The sequence below is a fragment of the Schistocerca cancellata genome, chromosome 4 (genome assembly GCF_023864275.1).
Source record: "Schistocerca cancellata isolate TAMUIC-IGC-003103 chromosome 4, iqSchCanc2.1, whole genome shotgun sequence".
NCBI lineage: Eukaryota > Metazoa > Arthropoda > Insecta > Orthoptera > Acrididae > Schistocerca > Schistocerca cancellata.
In genome coordinates this window covers 512,137,150-512,156,306 of record NC_064629.1, presented here as the reverse complement: position 1 = coordinate 512,156,306, position 19,157 = coordinate 512,137,150, and the positions used below count along the sequence as shown (strand labels likewise).

The window sequence follows — 19,157 nt, the reverse complement described above, 5'->3', positions numbered from 1 at the left end:
TCCTCACTCCAACAACACCCTACACACCCACATTCTACATGCTCACCAAAATCCGTAACCCCAAGAATGCTGGACATCCCGCTGTAACTCGTTATTGTCCTCCTACTGAAAAGATTTCTGCTTTTATTGACCAACACCTCCAGCTGATTGCCCAAAACCTAGCCTCTGAATCATAGATACCAACCACTTACTTCACTGAGTCTCCACCATCCCCACCCCTTCACCTCCTGGATCCCTGCTCATCACTGTTAATATCACCTCACTATACACTAACATCCCTCATGCCCATTGCCTTACTGCTGTGAGACATCAACTCTCCCTGTGTCCTTCAGAATCTACACCCACTCTCTGATTCCTCATACACCTTACCATCTATATCCTGACACACAACTACGTCTCCTTAGAGGGGAAGGTATAAAAACAAATTGTCGGCACAGCCATGGACACCCACATGGCAACCTCCTCTGCCAACCTTCTAGAGAAACCTTCCTAGCCTTGCAAAACCCCAAACCCTTTGCCTGGTTGAGGTTCCCTAACTATATCTTAATGATATGGACTCAGGGCCAGAATACCATATCCTCATTTCTTCACAACCTCTACACTTCCTCTCCCGTCCACTTCACTTGGCCCTCCTCACTCCAACATGCCACCTTCTTGGACATTGACCTCCAACTCTCTGACAGCTCTATCTACACCTCTGTCAATACTGTTAGGGCACAGAATAGTAAGGGGTTGAAAATTAGAAAAATTTATTAAAATTCATTCACCTTGCTACAAGCAAAGTGCGGTCATGCCAGAGGCAATGTTACAAAGAGTAATTCCCAGAGGCAACTGCTACTACTTGCTTGCCCCAAGCACTCCACACTTCTCATAGAAGGCACTCCTCTGACAATGTAGAGGCAAGTTCCAGGCCAGTGCCATCGGGCATGTGAATTTAAACCACCAGAATGATGAACATCTGGCACAACTTGGTTTGCCACATATCTTCTTAATGGCTTCTCATGCTTGTCTTGAGCTAGTGAACTGGTTGACTGAGTCCTAGAACTTCTCCACTGATCTCTTGTTTGTTGTCTTTAATTATTCATTTGCTCATGACCCTGAGAACTATGCAGTTCTCTGGAGTTCATCAGTATTTGGATTATCACAAAGCTGCAGGCGAGACTTGGCTTGCATAATGAAAATCCTAGTTCCACCATGGCGAAGGCTCCCCCAAAGTGGCCACAGGCATTTAGGATGTCATCAGTGGCTTGGTGGATCATGCTTGTTATATGAGCCATCCAGTTCTGGATGTTCAAAATTGGCCAACTGACAGTACAATAATCCATTAGCTCTGCTGATCCTGCATCGTGGTGGCTTCTTGTCAAGGAGTGGTTTGTCTAGTCAAAGGATCCAAACTAGGAAATAGTCACTGGAATGTAAATCATCAGTGACAGTCAAGGATGTAAGGGTGCAATAATAGAAATTATTTTATTTTATTTCATCCTCCTGTCAAATTGGAGAACATGGGTACTGGTTGATGGGCATAATGGTTCCTTCAGACAGATTTCACAGACCTTAGTATCCACTGACACGTAGTCAGCTACAACTGAGGTTAAATGTTCAAAAAGATTTGTAATCAGTTTCTTAGTTTTTCTGCTTTCTGTTTCACACTTACATTTTGGTGATGACAGTGTGGATTTAACTGTGGCAGACACACTAATGGATTTGTCTTTTTTTTTTTTTTTTAGAAATGCTTTTTGTCTAAGTTCAGAGAAGAGTGTCAACTCCAACCAGTGTGGTTCTTCCCACACAAAGATTCATACAAGGTAGTGACATGACTCCAGGTTTTTCTGTGAAGTCATTCAAGCTGAGAGTTCTCTCTCGGTGTTCTGATCATAGCCAGAATGGCCGCTTCCTGTGTGCATTTGCTCTACCCCACTCTATGGCAGAAGACTCATTTTTTCTGATGCTTATGGTGCACCAGTAGCCTTACTAAATTTCACACATAATGGCTGAAACCATTCACGGTTCTCCTGTTAGTACCTGTCAGTTCTTCTCCTCCACACAGAGGCTGTATACTGGGATCACCCCTTAATTCTTGCTCAAAAATCCCTATTCGATGTAGTGCCCTTTTGTCAATAAACCGAAGTCTCTTTTTTTTCTTTTTATTTTTTTTTTTCGAAATTACTCTTAGTAATTTACCCAATTTTAAGTGAATGGGGCTGCACTTTCTGAGTGCACATAATAATCAATGAACTGTTTTTAAAGTCAGAACTTCTCTATTTGATTACAGTATGCAGGATTTACATATTTATCTGCAAATCACTATCAAGTGCATCACACATACTGTGGCAGAAGAATAATCCCTTGTATGTTTTGAATGACCACATGTTTGGCCAATACGCATAACAAACACAGAATGTATGCTCTGACTTTCCATTCAAATTATTATTAACGAAAAGGGAATTATACTGCACAAACTAAGTTTAAACCATCTTAAGAAATAAATGCACTGTATTCTTTTCCACATACTAAAGTTGTGTTGCATGTTCCAAGAATTTTTTTCCTGGTTTTGTTATAAAATTTTTACCAACAACAACTTAAATATGAAATGACAGTAAAAAGGACACAGGTTATATTGCTAACACAACTCTTAATGAAAACAGTATAACAATGCACTCAGGAGAACTGAATTAAGGATTTCTGCTGCAATGGAGGGGAGGAGTGGGATAGAGAGAGAAACAGAATTAGAGCTCAATGTGTGTCATTTTGTCAGTCACAGTTCTTCTCCATTTAGCTCCAGTAGTAGCAGTTTTGTTTCAAAGCCAGAAAAAATTATCATCATCTAAAGGCACTAATGTGTTCAGTAAACAAAACTAACATTCCATTGAGTCTTTACTGACGGGCTACAAACACCCATACAGTGTTACTTCAACAATTTATTCAATTTGGTACAGAATAAAAAACTGTCTTATACAAAAATATCTTTCTCTTACATTCAAAGGTCTTACATGTATAGCCTGAGCTATTACATCTTACTGTATTAAAAGGTGAGATACACTTCCTGGTCTGGAAGTTAAACACTTTCATTATTTCTTGTTCTCTGCACAGGTGACTGGACAGCAAAATTGACATGCATTTTAACGTCACAAACATTACTTTCTATATTACCAGAGATGTGATTACATACAATGTATTGTTTCAGCTGATACACTGAACAAAAGCCATTCTTGCAACTGGAGAACTGTAAGTACTTGATGCTGTTTACTGGCAAGTAGGGAACAATATTTAAGTCTTTAACAGAAAGTAATGGAATTTGCACAAAAAATATGTGAATAACTGATATTACTATGAAGAATTACAGTTTCTGAGTACCAAAACTAATGAGATGATTAATATTTGGTGTGATGTCAAATGAAAATTAACCACATCTACTACAAATAACTAATTTTCTCATTTTCAACTAGAAAAATGACCTGTACAAGGCATATTACAACATTTTTCCACTACATGTGCAAATTTCCATGCAAGTTTTAACACTTGTAATGTGTACATCACAGGTACAAGTCCACAGCTCAGACACTTAAAAAATGCCAACAAAAATAAATAAAATAATTCTATATGAGAAACTGGTACAACAGAAAGACATCTGAAAACATTCACAAAATAGAGTGAAATGTAATGCAATGATGGGTGAAAATTGTGACTCACATTATGCAGTCATTTGATGAGTACACACACAGTGGACAAATATACTGAAGAAATGCCTACCAATTTATTTCATTAGCTCCTTATCACTCAAAATAAATTACATACAAAATGGACAGAGTAAGCAAATAAAACATGTGCTCATTTTTCCAAATCTGATAGGCTTATTGACTGTGCAGGATACTAAAAAACTGTCACACATTTTCCTCTTTCCATAACTAAACAGTTTTATTTTGCATTGTTACATCGAAATGACTTATGACCTTAAAACGTGTCATTTATTTTGTTTACTGCTAGCCGTCTGTTAAATTAAACTGCCTCTGTATGTTCATATGCATTTGTTCTCTCCAGATTTTGGTATCAGCTACAGCTGAACATAAATACTTTAAATATGTAAACACGCAAATTTATAAAATAACTTAAGTAACAACTACTATGACAATTTCAATTAGAATATTTGGCTAATCAATGCAACAAGAAAAATCAAACAACATATTGTATGCCAGTTTGATGAAATATATTTGCTACATATCACATTTCACTTGCTACTTTAATCCAAATATGCACCAAAAAGAGTCCTCATTCTTTCACAAATTATGCCATTACATATATCGCCATCACAGACTGTTTCTGGACACTTCAAATGACGTTGAAATTCAATACTTTAAAACTAAATTTAGGGCAAAAAGCTTTCTAATGGAATGAATTAATTAATTTTGTTATTCCTACGAATTAATTACATAAAGCCTAACAGTAAAATGTCTTAAGTAGTGACTGCCCATTACACAGTTTTCATACTGCCTATGATTGTTGCGAAAGGGCTATGTGGGCACATGTGTTACTAGGTGTACTACAGAGTTTTGGAAATGATAGTGACAGATGCATATTACTGAATAAATGTAACTGTAATGGTTTCTGTGCCACATTTCATGATTAAATATGAAGTACCACCACAAAACAAAACCTTATCAGAATGGGAAGAAAAGCACCTGTGGCAACACTCATGTACCAGTCACTACTTAACTGTACTTAATCCAAAGTACTTATTTGTTTAAGGTACATTATCAGTAGTCTCAAGTACAAATATAATGTGATGTCAACATAACTGACAGAATACTCTTACTGCTTGTTATCACATGAAAATTAAAGTAGCAGTCAATAATCACAACTATAGTCATCTGTGATGTTACTGACAAAATTCTATCAGAACACTGCCCCACAGAGATTACTACCACATGAAGATATTTATGATGTATTTTTCCATAACCCTCTCCCTAACACATACAAAAGACACTACATCAATAAAATGACATTACACAGGTAAATTTTACACTATCATGACATGTAAGTCACTGGGGTTAAGTAACTTTGTTCAGTAGTTAACTTCTCTTCTAGCACCATTTGCACTTAGCGAAGATATTTGATTGTACTAACTCTGCTTTGATGGACTTCAGTGAAAATCTCTGCAAAATTTCAAGATGAATACCTGTTGTTATACACACTGAAGCCAACACACTTTCAAAAACTCTGTTTTTCAAAATGACTAGAAAAGAATTAAATATATACAGCTGTACAACCAAAGCATAAGGATATTTACTTAATAACATAAATATATGGTTCCATAAGTTAAACTGTGTACTAGTACAATTATATGCATCACACATGGAATGGTTTTGCTATCACAGATGGACCACCTGTTTGTACAGAACTTACAACTGTAACCAAATAATTAGAAATTATCACCATATCTACGAACCTAGAACAGGTGTGCCACATATTTCAGTTCCACAAGTTGCTGCTGTGTGTCATTTTAATGAATATTGCCAATTTTATAGTCCATATTTCATGACCATACACAAAGATAGCTGGCACGGTACTATTAAACATACTTGCAGTTACTGCAGTTTTCTTCTACAGTGGTCAGTTTATGAGCACATTATATATAATTATAAAAACAAAGATGATGTAACTTACCAAACGAAAGCGTTGGTATGTCGACACACACACAAACAGGCACAAACACACACACAAAATTGAATTTTGTGTGTGTGTTTGTGCTTGCTTGTGTGTATATCGACATACCAACACTTTCGTTTGGTAAGTTACATCATCTTTGTTTTTAGATATATTTTTCCCACGTGGAATGTTTCCCTCTATTATATTTATATATAATTCTGATTTATTGAACAAGAATATTCTAATACAGCACGAAAAGAATAATTTTTATTCCAACCACCTTCACTTAAGAAACAGTGAGAATACAAACCTAAAAGAAACCATACTAACATTGTACTTTCCCAAGCAAAAATTCCAAATTATGCAATCAGCTTGTGTAGCTGCCAGTCACTTATAAATACCATATGGATGTAAAGAAAGGGATGCAATTATTTAATTTAATGAAGCTACAGTTTTTGTCAAAATATGCAGATTATCAATATAATCATATTATCTACAACTAAGAAAAATGGAATGATGTGTTTATCAGTACACCATGTGCTTCATGCCTTCTTGTAATATATTGTATGAAAATTGAGATTTTTATGATAATTATACTATTTTGAACTTTAAATTATATGTTCATCTCTGCCAATAAAAGCTGTGATTGATACCTGACTATGAGAATACTAGGTCAAAACAGCAAATGGTATAACAGACAGAAAGCACAATGTTTTGACGTAACACACTAAAAAAAAGACATTTGAGGATAATCTGCTCTGAAACCATGTCAGTTTACCTGATACAGAGATCCACAAACATATGTGGTCTATGTTACTTCAATTATTCATTTTATGCAAAATTTCATCTTTCAGTTTACACACTGAACAGATCAGTCCATGTCATACAAATACTTAGATAAAACTAAAAATGTTATACACAATAGCTATTATTCCCATGTGTACCTTACAAAATACCAATAGAAGAAAACCATGTAGCCTTATGAGAAATTTTGCACCTGCTTATTACACAACACACTTAGGCCATGAAAGTTCAGATTGTTTCATGCACAGCATCTTTAAAAACAAAAGAGAAAACTTTTACATGCAAATACACATGACAATGGAAGCAGATGATGAGCCTTCCAAAGAGAGCAACAATCATTAGAGTTCAATAGTCACACATCTAATATAATTGTACCAAAGAATGAAGCCCAGACAATTTGCACAAAGCTGTTTGATTGAACAGCTAGGAACATGAACCACTAAATTTAAAGAATACTAAATATTTTTTTCCAACAGGCTCCTGTGATGATCTACAACAACAATACTAAAATGTGAGATAGAATTACAATGCTTTCACTTCTAACTCCCTATAAGTATCTGGCAATGAGAAAAAGCACCAAAGTCAAATTATATCAATTGCACATATGGTGAAAAAGAACATCAACAAACAATACCATTAAAGAACAATATTGTATTGCCCAACAAAAGCAATAAAATTAAAGTTTACTACAATATTATTGGAAATAAATATTTGCCAATAGAGTAATACCTATATCTTAAAATGTAATGTTACAAACATGTCATTGGTACTGTAATGACAACTGATAACTGCAGTCTGCTATTATCTACCTGGTCAGACAAAACTGGGATTAGAATACAGTAATGGTGATAACACACTGCTGAACCTATTGGCAACAACAATGAAGGGCAACTGTTGAAGGAATGGTGTAAAAGTAGCTACAGGTATATACTCAAATAAACATAACTAAACAAAATATAGATTGAATTGTACAGAAACTAAATTCTGTTTAACCTGTCACACAAGAGCACTATCAGAGATAGCATTTTGTACCTCTGACTGCAAGTGGAATTTAAAAACTCATTCAAATTGGTGGATAGTTGAATATGATACAACACAGAATTTCTCTGTCAAAGAAACCAACCGAAGATCAGGAAATGTCAGTCTGCTTGAGAAACAGCTACCTGAAAAGAAAAAAGGTTCCAGATATGAAAAAAGGCAAAATCTTAGAAATTAGGTATTCAAAAAATGATGGGCAAAGCCAAATTTCAATGGCTAGTTTTGAAAACAATTTTTAATTTCATTGTGCATGTAGTAGTGGCAGTACTACTACTACTACTACTACTACTACTAAACAATTTTTAATTTCAGTGTGCATGTAGTAGTGGCAGTACTACTACTAGTAATACTGCCACTACTACATGCACAATGAAATTAAAAATTGTTTTCAAAACTAGCCATTGACTACTACTACTACTACTACTACTACTACTACTACTACTAGTAGTAGTAGTAGTAGTAGTAGTAGTAGTAGCAGCAGCAGCAGGAGTAGTAGTAGTAGTAGTAGTAGTAGTAGTAGTAAAAGCAGCAAATGGGAATATAGGTTACAATTATATCTTTCACAAAGTACCAGAACCACAGGGAAATACAATACGGTACTTTTGTTAAATTACTAGTTGACAGAAAGTCCAACAAGGTCTCACTTGAATTCAGCTTCCTGCTTAAATACTCTGTGGCTCCTAAACCCTATGAGAGGGGGAGAGATGGTATTCTATCCCTGGAGGCCCAGACTGCTGCAATGTGTCCATCTCATAAATTTATCAAACATTTCTTAACATTTTCGAATGTAAGAAAATGTGAGCATAACTTTTAGAGTTTTAATTTATAGTGAGAAGAATGTAACCTTCTCTGTTAGAAAAAGTACTCAGAAAAGGTAACACCAGGCATTCAGTTATGGACTGTGGGTCTCCTTTAGTAATGAGTTAAGTCTGCCTTCCATATTACTTAGCTCACTACTGCACAATGAACCAGAGGAAGGCAGAAAAAAGCCACTCTTTCATGTAGTGTCAACTTCCTTTATTGTCTTCTTTGACATATTGTTGTTAAGTTGGCTATGAGTAATTTCCCCTTGTTGGGATAGTTAACTTTCCCTTCTCAGTGTCCTTACGTAATCAACAGCCAAACACAGCACTTCCTGACATACTTTTTGGTTTTACACAATGCCACGTGCAGTACTGTGTCCACTGCATGGCGTCTTATTGCTTACTTTCAGGATAGCTTTGTTGCCTTCAAGAGCTCTCTGTTGTGCCAAGAAATCCAAGAGTGTGACACATAATTTTACGGTGCTGGAGGTACAGCCTGCTTGAAGAAGCTAAGCTAGATATTTTACTTTATTATGTTCATCATCTAATTCCATATAAAAAAAATAAAGATATGTGCAAATGCTGGACATTTTTTTCCTTCATCAACCAGAGACTTTTGTCCAATGGACGATGTGTATACATCAGCCAACAGCTTATTAAAATCCAGCATTGCCAGCATAAACAACCACCTACAAGGGAACTGCTGTACAGTATCAACATTTGTTGCTTACATCAAACATCTAATATTGTAGGACAGGCAATAGCCTTCCATACAACACCCACTTCACAGGAATCTTGTCACTGAACTGTCAAATGACGTTCCAGTGTAGTGAAGTAAGTTGTCATATTACAACCTAAATAGAATGGTATACAGGGAAGGCCATACCTAGAACCAACAGTGTAGTGGTTCAGAAGAGGATCACTGCAAAGATGGTCAAAATATGTTGGTTGTAATATTTGTATTTATTTTCAAAGTGATGCAGACTATTGCCCAAAAGAATTTTATCCAAACTGACACTGACAAGGAAGCCTACACCCTTATTCTGGGTGCTACTGCTGCAGCAGAAAGCCATGGACAGAGGACGATGTCCTACATGGAGGCACATTAGTGCCAGTTCAAGCTACCTCTGTGACCATATGTATGAACGTCATGGTTGGAAGCTTATTGTTCATCACTTCCAACCAGTCTTCTGACCATCGGAACACAACCTTCAGACTCGACGCTGCACCAGAGCAAATGAACAGCTCATTACCCACAATATGTCCTTAACAAGCATCCTTGAATGTTCCACCAGCTTCGTCATTGGTACACGTTCCAACATGCACTCTTACGCGGCAGAATGCTAATACCTTCTATTGAATTCATAGAAGAATAAGGATCTATTTGATCGTCCATATTATTTCCTCCAGTGGGTGCATCTGTTGAATCATTTTAAAGGCAGTAAGGGAATCACAGTAGACTTCTCTCAATCAAACCTAGTCCACTACAGTACCTTCAGGATTACATATGGTTATCATTTGAAATGAGTACCAAAAACATGTTCAAATCTTTATAATTTAAAACAGGGGCGGACATTTAAATAGTCTTTGCGTGAGTTGAGAAACTGTCCTATTTCATATATAGCATTATGATCAGGGAAAATGTCTTAAGCATTTCTGGAGCAGTACTGTAACACACAACAGTAGATTTTTCACACCTGACAGCGTGTTACATGTTGCACATATTACCAAATTCAGTTGCCACACTGAGAAAGTGCAGTTGTGAACTTAAGTGTTTGCATCTGCAGAAGTCCTGACTGCTTCTCTCAGTGTTTGGTTGGGGGTGACAAAGCTGGAGCCTTGATGACAGTGATTGAGCAAAATTCTCCACAGGTATCTGGCCTGGAAGATCCCATTCTTTATAACAGTATTAACAGAACACCTTCAGCTTCTCAACTGACATGTTTCTGATTTTCTACCTCATGGTCCATGATTTTTTTTAAATTGTTTACGATGTTCGGACCTCCTCACACCAACAACTGGTAACACTTTGGTTCAATTACAATGTTCACAACAATACAATCAGGTTTTAGCCTTCATAATTGGCTGTTCTTGAACCCTTGCAGAGTAGACCCTCTGTCGTAGACTGCAGAGTGGAACTTGTCACTCTATCAAGTTTCATACTATCTTCTGAGCTGTCTGTAAGATTTTGTCATGGATTTATTGGCAGTGTGGCAGATCATGTTGTTGTTGTTGATATGATCCATATATTCTTGGATGTTGTCTCTATGTTCAAACAAAGATAATTGGTGATACATTGTAGAGTTTATGTTGCTGAATACCAATCTGCGTAGATTAATATTGGGTGCTTCTATGTCTAGCAAATATATCTAGATCAGGAAATAGCCACAGGACCCTTAAAACTTCACCACTTTCACAAAGCAATGGGTTTGAGGGTATAAGGAAACAAAGAAATGCCAATGGCAGAGAATGACTTTGTCATACTGCAAAGTGTCTGCTCTGCTCCATGTTCAGGAGATACAGATCCTCTGACAACAGGTGGTTCTTAATAGTTCAACATACAAAGGTGGAATGGGCAGGGGAGCTGTATATAATGTTACACAGACCCTTTTGAATCTTCCAGTCCAAATACGAATTATTCCATATGTACCCAGAATCCATTTAATACTCCACACATTTTATTTTACCCCATCTTTTCATAAGATGGTGATGCTACAATGGTTACTGTGTTGTTTGTGGGACTTACTGGTTCTGCTATATGATTTTAATATAAATATCAGAAGTCTTGGATCTCAACTTAATGATTTCTGCAAAAGTTTACATAAATGTGTGACAGTTAATAAGGTGTTCCGATTTCATATTCATTTCTTCATGTTTTTCACATGATACACGGTCCTTACATTAAATAACGATAAGTTTTTAACCAAATGGATTAGGAGCATGTGTCATTTAGGTGAAAGAAGCCAGCATTTACAAGTTTGGACAAGACTGATGAATTGAAGGTAGACAGAAATGTAGCTTTCCTTTCTTGTTCATCATTCGCCTTTTTTGTTATATTTATCACTTCTCTGAAACTTTTCTATTATCAAGCTATTTAAACCATGAAGTCTTTTGTCATGGATTTCTTGTATAACATGTTCTTAGTGTATATACCATGTGAATTTGGGAGATGTTCCCATACCTTGGCTTCCCTACCATCCATGCTGCGTCAAAGATGAGGTCTTCTTCTGGTAATTCAAACTCATTGCTCCATTCTATAATTTTGTTCCTGACTTAAAATGTTCTGTTGTGTCATATACAGTTTTAAAGCTAGCTTGTTCCTTTTCCAACATGAATGAAATGAAATGAAATTAAATGTGTGTGAGACTGTGGCCTCCCACTGGGTGCAAGTCCTTTCAGTTGACACCACTTCAGTGACTTGCATGTTGATGAGGATGAAATGATGATGAAGACAAGACAAGACAAGACAAGACAACACCCACCATCTGAGCGGAGAAAATATCTGATCTGGCCAGGAACTGAATCTGGGCCCCTCCCATGATAGTCTGCCATGCTGACCACTCACCTATGGCAGTGGATATTCTGAACTGAAATCCTGCAACTTTTTTCTGTGGGCTGGGGATAACATTAGTGAACATCTTTCATATTACAGAGAGAGGATTGACAGGACTCTAGTTTCTTATATCTTATACTTCTCCTTTCTTGTTAAAATAGAAAAACTACACCATCGTTCCACAGTGGAGAAATTGGTTTACTCTGTACACATTTAGTAAATAATATTGAAAGTCCCTTTTGCATCACTTTTGCTCCAGATCCAACAATTTCTATCAAAACACCATCTCCTGATGCCTCTCCTTTCTTCATACACTGACTGGCTTCGTATAAGTTCCTCTTCTGGGATTACTTTTGGAAAGTCTTCATTTCCATTAGTAACTATGTGTGTTTCTGATTCGTCTTTCAAAATACTCAAAGAGTTAAAGAAATTTTTTACTGCTTTGTACAATTTTGTCTCTGTTGTTGGTTACATTGCCATCTGCTATCTTAACTGATGAAATAATGTGTCTATCCAACATAAACTTCTGTTCTGTCTTCTTCATACTATCTCTATTTTCACATGTTACCCTAACCAAATTTTCACTATACTCTCACATCTTCTCACAGATATTTCCAAATAGAATCTGCTGAAGTAAACAAAATTATTATTTTCCTATTATCGGTTGTTTGGAACTCTTGTATTCTCTATAACAGCTGTTTCATTCCATCTGAGTTCTTATTTTCATTTACCTTCCTCATACCTGAAATATGTTTTGCTGTTTGTGTAGGTATCTGTTGACTTATTGCCCATACTATGTCACTATAATCTTAATTTACCAGTATGTTTTACTAGTTTAACATCCAGTATACTTCCCTATACCTAAAATAAATTCCCATAACGTACTTTTCTGACTTCCTGTCTGATTAGCCAGAGAGAGAGAGAGAGAGAGAGACTATGCTAACAGCAACGTGTTTAGGTGGGTACTGGAGACCAAAAGATACAATGCACTTCTTAATTTGCTTGATGATAACTGTGTTCTGTGAAAGTTGGTTGCTTTCCTCCACGCAAAAGACAATTAAGAATATTTTTGGAAGCTTGGCATATTATGATGCTCCTATGGCTCTTTTGATTACACAGGCCAACGATGGAAAAACTTTTTTGCTGAAAATACCTTATTCTTATGTTTTTTAGGGTGGGAAATCCAAATATGATACTTAAAAAACTGTATCACCCACCATTTTTTCACATTTTACAGTTAAATTTATTAAATTAAGCATTTTTTTAAAAATTTAAAAGCTTTTATACACTTAAAATAATTTAAAAAGGAGGTATAATAAATGTAGATGACATTGGTAGCACTGCTGAAAAACATTTGCTGGCAAAAAAAGGTCGATTCTATTTTTGTGTTAACAGATGGTTTTTTGTTTACTGTCGACATAACTTCACATTCCCATTTTCTGTACATGTGCTCAGTACAATGTATAATCATAGTTGTAAAAAATCTGCTGACAGTTTTTGTCATATTTGTGGTGAATTTGTGATTAAAAAACACCACAGAAACATTACAGACTTGTGAAAAAGGCTTATCTATCACACTTTGGATCTAAACTTGGTGATCAAGATAAATCTTTGGCACCTCATAAGGTATGTTATGTGTGTGTTGAAGATTTGAGAAAATGGTCCAAAAAGGAGAAAAAAGCCTTTAGGTTTGCTGTTCCTATGATATGGAGGAAGACAAGAAATCATTCCAATGACTGCTACTTTTACAGTGTTGATATTACTGGTCATAATTCGAAAAATAAGAAGGTAATGAGCTACCCTAACCTTCCATCTGCCATCTGATCAGTAGGGCATGGTGTAGATTTGCTGGTTCCTGAACCACCAAATGATTTAAATTCTATTCCAACAGAAGTATTTTCTGATGTACAATGTGATTGATGAACCAGATGTTGATGAATTCCATTGTAATACAGAAACCCTAGAGCCCAAATTGTTTACTCAGACCGAGCTTAACGATTTGGTTAGGGATCTGAGCTTAACGAAAGAAAAAGCTGAATTGCTTGGCTCTAGATTAAAAGAAAAGAACTTATTGGCAGTTGGAACCAGCATATACATGTATAGAAAGAGAGAACAGCAATTTTCCAAGTTTTTTCAACAAGAAGGTGATTTAGTGTACTGCTCAGACATTCCTGGTCTGATGAATGAGTTTGGTACTGAATACAAAAAGGAAGACTGGAGGCTGTTTATTGATTCATCCAAAACTAGTTTAAAATAAATGTTCAAATGTGTGTGAAATCTTATGGGACTTAACTGCTAAGGTGATCAGTCCCTAAGCTTACACACTACTTAACCTAAATTATCCTAAGGACAAACACACACACACACACACCTATGCCCGAGAGAGGACTCAAACCTCCTCCATGACCAGCCGCACAGTCCATAACTGCAGCGCCTTAGACCGCTCGGCTAATCCAGCGCGGCACTACTTTAAAAGCTGTTTTATTACACAATGGTAACATGTAAGCATCTATACCTGTCGGATATTCTGTACATATGAAATAAAGCTATGAAAGCCTAGAAATAGTGCTAAATAAATTAGACTATTCTGCTAATGGATGATATGTGGCAATCTAAAAGTAACATGCATGCTCCTTGGTTAGCAAGGTGGCTTTACCAAATTTCAATGTTTCTTGTGTGAATGGGACAGTAGGGCTAGGGATCAACACTGGTGCAGAAAAAACTGGCCTGTGATGGACTATTTAAAATCTGGTGAGAAGAATATTCTACATAAAAACCTTGTAGATCCAAAAAAACGTACTCCTATCACCTCTACATATAAAGTTAGGTCTAATGAAACAGTTTGTAAAGGCTTTGCCTAAAGATGGACCATGTTTTAAGTATCTCTGCCAAAAGCTTCCTCACCTTTCAGAAACTAAACTAAAAGAAGGCATCTTTGTCAGACCTGACATTAGAAAATTGATGCTTTATGTTAACTTTGAATCCACAATGACCTTAAATGAGAAAGAAGCAAGTTTATCATTCAAGCAAGTCATTACAAAGTTCTTAGGACATGAAAAAGACCCAGAACATGTTTCTATAACAGCTACAATGTTAAAGAAGTTTGAAACTTTAGGATGTTTAATGAGCTTGGAAGTTCACTTTTTGAACAGTTGCCTTGATTACTTCCTGGACAATATGGGAGATGTTAGAGAGGAGCAAGGAGAGCATTTTCACCAGGACATTAAAGTGATGGAAAAATGCTACCAAGGCCACTGGAACACCAACATGATAGGGGACTACTGTTGGTCACTTCACCGAGAAGTTCAGCAAGCAACTCATTGTAGAAAAAGCTACGCAAGAAGCATCAAAGAAAAAAGAGAAAGAAAATACAAACCAATACCAGCTGACAAGTGAAACCTCTATAAACACATATCATTGTTTTAAGTAGCTTACTGTAAATACAAACCATGCTTATGTTGTACTAAAGCATTGATTAATTTCCCCATTTACCATATCCGATAAGATTTTTATACTATATAATAAAAAGCATATAGCTCAGAAAGTATGGGTGATACAAAAAAACCAAGGCTAGATTTGGATTTGGCTCATAAAAGTCTATAAAGATCAGCTATCAAAGTAAAAAAAGTTTTTCAAAAAAATTTTTTCTTTGGCCTGTGTTATCGCCATTTCTGAACATATATAATCCAACTGCCCCCCCCCTCTCTCTCTCTCTCTCTCTCTCTCTCTCTCTCTCTCTCTCTCTCTCTCGCCCTCCCCCCCCCCCCCCATCCACTCACACACACACACACACACACACACACACACACACACACACACACACACACACACACACACACACACACACACAAAATCCCTATCTATGTTCCCACACTATGGAGAGAAAGTGCGCAAATTAGTTATCATATATAAAGACATGTTATGCTACTGAATGTCTTCTACACTGACTCTACAACATAGTGCAGATGGGCAAAAGATCTGATAAAACCATCACAACTAAAAGACCACATTCTTAAAAAGCAAATTTCTACTAGATAATTTAAAGTATAAGAATAGTCTTTGAGAACGTTTTTACTTGGTTGACAGGCTTACCCATATTAACATCAAAAACATTAAGATTACCTTTGTTGTGACAGTTCTCATTTTCCATCCCAAGTTTTCAGCTCCCCACCAATAAACAGAAGATTTCTTGTAGGCAAAACAACATTACTGAGCTGTTTATTGTAAATATTGCTTAACTCTTCCTGAAGGACTGGTAACTCCTTGAAAAAAGAAAGAATGAGGATTTATGGCATGTTTCATAAAACAATGGAAAACATGTAAGTAATAAGTAATCTGAAAATAATATATTTGAGAAATAAAACTGAAAAAAATTATAAAACTTAAAAAAATATACATAAGGTGAAAACTCAGTTAAAAATGCACTCACACTCTTCCATTTTTACATGACCAATCACACTCAAATACAAAGATTGCGGAACTGTAAATATGGGCTATGGTCCAATATACACTGTTAAAACACAGGCAAAATGCCACTGTGCAGGATGAAACAACAAAAGAGGAAAATGTGTCTCATTGATGATATTAAAATTTCTTCACTACTTATTTAGAATGATGACTAAGACTCTTCAAGAAATTTTAATATTCGTATCACAAATATCTAACACAGATAAAAGATGATATCAGCTTCACTTTTGTGAATTCTCTTGAAGGAACAGGGAATCTTGCACCAACAAACTGTAACTTATTAATAGTGCATTGAAACTGATTCACTTCTCCTAAGTGATTAAAAGGAGGTGTGGCACAGTTGACTAGAAGGCATCATCAGGCACACCTGCTTGAAAGTCAGTTCAAGCCATCATTTTTCTCACTGATTTACTGTTTTCTGCTTCAACTGATCTGCCTCTCTGAACATTATGGTTTGGGAATGCAAAATGTTACAGAAATTAGATTAGCATCTCACTTCTCTAGAGCATAAGTAGAGAAAGGAGTTCCTACATTCATCAGAAATTATCATACATGTAAGAACATAGACATTAATACATACTTTATAACAGCAAGTGTATACCAAGCACCCACAGAAAGTTTTAATCTATTCACAAACTACTTTGAAGTAATTACCTACTTTTTTTTTTGGTCATCAGTCTACTGACTGGTTTGATGCGGCCCGCCACGAATTCCTTTCCTGTGCTAACCTCTTCATCTCAGAGTAGCACTTGCAACCTACGTCCTCAATTATTTGCTTGACATATTCCAATCTCTGTCTTCCTCTACAGTTTTTGCCCTCTACAGCTCCCTCTAGTACCATGGAAGTCATTCCCTCATGTCTTAGCAGATGTCCTATCATCCTGTCCCTTCTCCTTATCAGTGTTTTCCACATATTCCTTTCCTCTCCGATTCTGCATAGGACTTCCTCATTCCTTACCTTATCAGTCCACCTAATTTTCAACATTTGTCTATAGCACCACATCTCAAATGCTTCGATTCTCTTCTGTTCCGGTTTTCCCACAGTCCATGTTTCACTACCATAAAATGCTGTACTCCAGACGTACATCCTCAGAAATTTCTTCCTCAAATTAAGGCCGGTATTTGATATTAGTAGACTTCTCTTGGCCAGAAATGCCTTTTTTGCCATGTGAGTCTGCTTTTGATGTCCTCCTTGCTCCGTCCGTCATTGGTTATTTTACTGCCTAGGTAGCAGAATTCCTTAACTTCATTGACTTCGTGACCATCAATCCTGATGTTAAGTTTCTCGCTGTTCTCATTTCTACTACTTCTCATTACCTTCGTCTTTCTCCGATTTACTCTCAAACCATACTGTGTACTCATTAGACTGTTCATTTCGTTCAGCAGATCATTTAATTCTTCTTCACTTACACTCAGGATAGCAATGTCATCAGCGAATCGTATCATTGATATCCTTTCACCTTGTACTTTAATTTCACTCCTGAACCTTTCTTTTATTTGCATCATTGCTTCCTCGATGTAGGGGCGAAAGGCTACAGCCTTGTCTTACACCCTTCTTAATACGAGCACTTCGTTCTTGATCGTCCACTCTTATTATTCCCTCTTGGTTGTTGTACATATTGTATATGACCCGTCTCTCCCTATAGCTTACCCCTACTTTTTTCAGAATCTCGAACAGTTTGCACCATTTTATATTGTCGCACGCTTTTCCAGGTCGACAAATCCTATGAAAGTGTCTTGATTTTTCTTTAGCCTTGCTTCCATTATTAGCCGTAACATCAGAATTGCCTCTATCGTCCCTTTACTTTTCCTAAAGCCAAACTGATCGTCACCTAGCACATTCTCAAATTTCTTTTCCATTCTTTTGTATATTATTCTTGTAAGCAGCTTCGATGCATGAGCTGTTAAGCTGATTGTGCGATAATTCTCGCACTTGTCAGCTCTTGCCGTCTTCGGAATTGTGTGGATGATGCTTTTCCAAAAGTCAGATGGTATATCACCAGACTCATATATTATACACACCAACGTGAATAGTCATTTTGTTGCCACTTCCCCCAATGATTTTAGAAATTCTGATGGAATGTTATCTATCCCTTCTGCCTTATTTGACCGTAAGTCCTCCAAAGCTCTTTTAAATTCCGATTCTAATACTGGATCCCCTATCTCTTCTAAATCGACTCCTGTTTCTTCTTCTATCACATCAGACAAATCTTCACCATCATAGAGGCTTTCAATGTATTCTTTCCACCTATCTGCTCTCTCCTCTGCATGTAACAGTGGAATTCCCGTTGCACTCTTAATGTTACCACCGTTGCTTTTAATGTCACCAAAGGTTGTTTTGACTTTCCTGTATGCTGAGTCTGTCCTTCCGATAATCATATCTTTTTCGATGTCTTCACATTTTTCCTGCAGCTATTTCGTCTTAGCTTCCCTGCACTTCCTATTTATTTCATTCCTCAGTGACTTTTATTTCTGTATTCCTGATTTTCCCGGAACATGTTTATACTTTCTCCTTTCATCAATCAACTGAAGTATTTCTTCTGTTACCCACGGTTTCTTCGCAGCTACCTTCTTTGTACCTATGTTTTCCTTCCCACCTTCTGTGATGGCCCTTTTTAGAGATGCCCATTCCTCTTCAACTGTACTGCCTACTGCGCTATTCCTTATTGCTGTATCTACAGCATTAGAGAACTTCAAATGTATCTCGTCGTTCCTTAGTACTTCTGTATCCCACTTCTTTGCGTATTGATTCTTCCTGACTAATGTCTTGAAATTCAGCCTACTCTTCATCACTACTATATTGTGATCTGAGTCTATATCTGCTCCTGGGTACGCCTTACAATCCAGTA

The 19,157-nt window shown here is 36.6% G+C and overlaps 1 protein-coding gene across 1 annotated transcript in view; it reads right to left on the bottom strand.

Moving 5' to 3' along the window:
• Positions 1–2,866: 2,866 nt before the first annotated feature.
• Positions 2,867–19,157, bottom strand: part of LOC126183427 (protein FAM91A1) — a 182,895-nt gene continuing 166,604 nt past the window's right edge. The window contains exons 13-14 of the mRNA XM_049925401.1: positions 15,964–16,103; positions 2,867–7,610 (exon numbers count right to left, since the gene is read on the bottom strand). Of these exons, the coding sequence (XP_049781358.1) occupies positions 15,981–16,103 (123 nt within the window). The 3' untranslated portion in view covers positions 2,867–7,610; positions 15,964–15,980. The remainder of the gene's footprint in view (positions 7,611–15,963; positions 16,104–19,157) is intronic.